The 3,804-nt window shown below is 38.4% G+C and overlaps 1 protein-coding gene across 1 annotated transcript; it reads left to right on the top strand.

Moving 5' to 3' along the window:
* Window positions 1–2,450: 2,450 nt before the first annotated feature.
* Window positions 2,451–3,514, top strand: LOC143606756 (E3 ubiquitin-protein ligase ATL4-like). The gene has a single exon (XM_077082420.1). It carries the CDS (start codon window positions 2,507–2,509, stop codon window positions 3,512–3,514), a length of 1,008 nt encoding a protein of 335 aa, XP_076938535.1. The 5' UTR covers window positions 2,451–2,506.
* The last annotated feature ends 290 nt before the right edge of the window (window positions 3,515–3,804 follow it).

Below are 3,804 nucleotides of genomic sequence, written 5' to 3'. Positions count from 1 at the left end.
AAACCAATCTTCCAAACTTTTTTTTAAAAACATGGCTGGAAATTGGTACCCAAACCTAGATTCAGATTATATTGACGACGATTTATGGTCGTCACCGCACCAACCGATGTTTTATTCGGAGCCGCAACAATCATCCGGCTTTCAACCATCCAACATACAACCATCTCCTAACTTTGTTGGACTTCCTTACTAGAGACTTCAGTAACCTAAATCCGGTCGATCAAATGCTAATGGAAAAGCAAAAGGAACGTATCCGAAAGAGGTTGATCGAAGAAGACCAAGCCAAAGAATAAGAATAATGTTTTTTTAGTACTTTTATTTTTATTTTATTTTTAGATATTAATGTGTTTTTTCATTAATGTGTGTTTTTTTTAATAATTTATGAGTTTTTTTAATAATACGTTTTTTGAATATATTTATAAAAAAAAAATCCGCTGGAGCCCCTTGCTGGAGCCCCTCCACACCAGGGCCAGGGGCTCCAACGGGGGCTCCAACACCCCCCTTATCCAGTTTATCTCTCTGCCACACGTCATAATATTATTGGCTGGAGCCCCCACTGGAGCCCCCCCATTAGAGCCCCCCACACCCCTTAGCCTAATAGATTTGAAACTTTAATTCAACTATAATTAATTCGTAGGTGAACTCGATCTGAAAGTGTGCACGAAACAAAAAATAATGAACTTTAACTGAACTTAAATAATCGGACTCAATATAAACCAACATCTTTATTTTACATTTTCTTCTTAAACCGGTTTTTCTATCTGGTTTAGGTTTTACACTAAAAAGACCTAAAAAATCCAAACTAAACCGATTACTTTGTAAAAACCGAAAAATCTAGAACCAAGTGGTTATCTAAATTTCAAAAACTGATGCTTAAGTGTTTGTTTCAGTTGGGTCCATAATCAACCCATGCACACCATAAAAAATAGTGTGTATTTAATTTAAATAATTACAAAAATAAATACATTTAATATAAAAATTGGCCAACACCTCAGGGTCGTGTTACCCTCCGAATTTCTTGCATTTTTGCTGGCATTCAATTTGGGTTTCCTACTATCTCTGTCACTCACTTTAAGTTTTCATTTAATTAACTTGTATTGTACAATTATTTAGATATGTAGTAATTACACAAGTGTTCTAGAAAACCTTTTCATTAAGTTGATTTTTTGTTTACCGTGGCAACCTATTATAGTGTACTTACGAGACATTTACAATATCATGCTAATCAATGAGATCAAGTCAAATATAGCTTATGTTGGTCATACAGGCATATAGCCTCTAAATGAGTTTAAGGCAGAAAACTAGATGAAAGTAGATTTAAATCTTATATCTTCATTAGATAGTTGGAGCTATCAAAAGGTATGTTAATCTTTTTGAAGTTCGAAATGTATAAACATTCATAATTATTAAAACCTTGCCAAGCTAGATTCACCTTCACCTTGGGTAGATGTGGAACCTTTCAAGAGTTGTGGTTAGTCGATCAATCTATTTAACTAAAATAAAAACATAATTGTATTGTTTACGCATTAGTTGTGGATGAGAGTAAAATTCGTAGTTAAACATGTTTTATAGTCCAAAGATGAGTGACCTTCAAGTGAGGACCCTAAACTCTAACTCATGCTCTCAAGTGTATGTGCACGTTGCAATGGACGCAATTTAATGATTTGATCCTCTCTAATGAGCAGCCTTTATGTTTTTGAAACTTGGCACAACTCAACAACTAAGCTGCTTGGTTTATACTATTGTGTTCGCGGCTCGAATACGAAGTTGAATTTTAGGCTCAATTGTCTACTCCGAAAGTACCGACTTCTTTTGGTTGTTGTATACTTGGAGGCAAGCACGCTCTTATAAGAAACACAAAATTTGTATAAAGGAACCATGTCTAACAGATGACTCATCACCTCTTCTTCTACACATTCTTCGCAATATATTATTTAAATTTGTAATGTCATCGTAACTTTCTTTCTTATCATTTTCTTTTCTCATTGTAATTTACTTCCAAAACTATGAAGGTGATCCCTAAAACCGTCATAATAAGTCCATCTCTTTAAACATATTTAAGATAACATCATGAATACTAATAAGACTCTCAACTTTTACCTTTAATTACAATTCAATCTTCGATATACATGTCATTAGTAACTTAAACTATTCCATCATCAATATTCTCATCCTCAACCATCACAACGATTTAAAGCAACCACCTAATACCACCATTTGCCTCCCAAATCCACCATATATATACAATTCCTTAATTCCATCCCACCAAAACCTTTAAACCCAACACACATTACAAGTACTAAATACCCTAACACATACACCCATCCAAACCAAAATCAAAACTCACGTGCATGTCACGTGACACACCCTACAACACCAAAAAACCCACAAAGCATTTATATCATCACACATTCACCACTGCACCCTTCTTAACTCCTTCCGCCATAATAATATTATTATTACACACTCACACGTCATCACCACCACCACCGTCGTCGTAATATTAATGGCTCTATACAACCCACCGCCACCACTTCTCACCACCGCCACCAATGCCGCATCCGCTAGCAACATTTTATACACACCACCTCATTCATCATCGTACACTAATAATAATAATAATAATAATAATAATAATAATTACTCATCCACCTCAACATCCTCATCCATAATAATCGTAATAATCGTAATCTCATCCGCTATCATTGTCTCCGCATCAATCTACCTCCTCCTCCGCTTCTTCTCCCGCGCTGTCCACTCATTTCCTCCCCAAAACGACGCCGTATCTAATCGTTTCACTGATACCGAAACTCGTCAAAATAGTCACGACCACGTCATCAATTTCGGTACGTATAATAAACTTGACATTGACACGTGTTCACTCCCGCTGTTTAAGTTTTCGTCACTTCCGGATACCAACGCCGGTGGAGACTGTGCCGTTTGCTTATCCAAATTCGAACCGGTGGATCAGCTCCGGCTGTTGCCGATGTGTTGCCACGCGTTCCACGCGCAATGTATTGACGCGTGGCTCAAGACGAATCTGACGTGTCCGCTTTGCAGGTCGACGGTTATTCCGACGGAAGATGACGTACGGAATAAAACACTCGCCGGAGAAACCGGCGGTGTAGGAAGGAATAATAGTTTTAGAATCGAGATCGGAAGTTTAAGCCGGAGACGTACGCCGTCGGATTCCGGCCGGAGATCGTACTCAATCGGTTCGTACGAGTACGTGCTTGACGACGGATACGAAGTGCCGGTGGAATCAGCTCACCGGAGTCACCGGAGAGAAGTTTCCGATAAGGATTCCGTTACGCCGGAGGTTCAAGAATCGAACTTAGCGGCGGAGATAGGCGGCGGCGGAGGAAGCGGACGGTTGAACTGGCTGCGTGACTACGTGGACAGAGTATCGGTATCGATATCGTCACGGTCGCAGTCGTTTCGGAGCTCCAGGAGGTTTTTCGCGGGAAGTAGTCGCCGGAGTGAGGAGTATGATGGGAGAGTGGAGAAGAGATAAGTGAGCTTTTCCGGTGGTTATCAGGGGTATAATTGTAAATTTGGGTAAAAGGTGGAGTGTGGTTTAATGGTCTTATTATATATATATATATATATATTATATATATTTTTTACTTTTTTAAACTTTTTACGGAAGGAAGCTGAGGCTCTTATCTTTTTCTATTTCCACTCCGGGAATTGTTTACGGCAGAGTGGATGGTAAAAGTGAGATTTGATTTCGTTGGTTGGTTGGTTGCATATATTTTTGGAAATTTTTATATGGAAAAAATGATATTTAATAAGTTCGGTGAA

The sequence above is a fragment of the Bidens hawaiensis genome, unplaced genomic scaffold (genome assembly GCF_021521415.1).
Source record: "Bidens hawaiensis isolate Kalapana, Puna unplaced genomic scaffold, B.hawaiensis_p1.1 tig00076961_1, whole genome shotgun sequence".
NCBI classification, from domain to species: domain Eukaryota; kingdom Viridiplantae; phylum Streptophyta; class Magnoliopsida; order Asterales; family Asteraceae; genus Bidens; species Bidens hawaiensis.
The sequence above is the reverse complement of the archived record's forward strand: the minus strand, read 5'-3'. Positions and strand labels throughout refer to the sequence as shown.

Excerpts from the sequence above, each read along its gene's own strand:
- LOC143606756 (XM_077082420.1), top strand. The coding sequence starts at position 2,507 with ATGGCTCTATACAACCCACCGCCACCACTTCTCACCACCGCCACCAAT.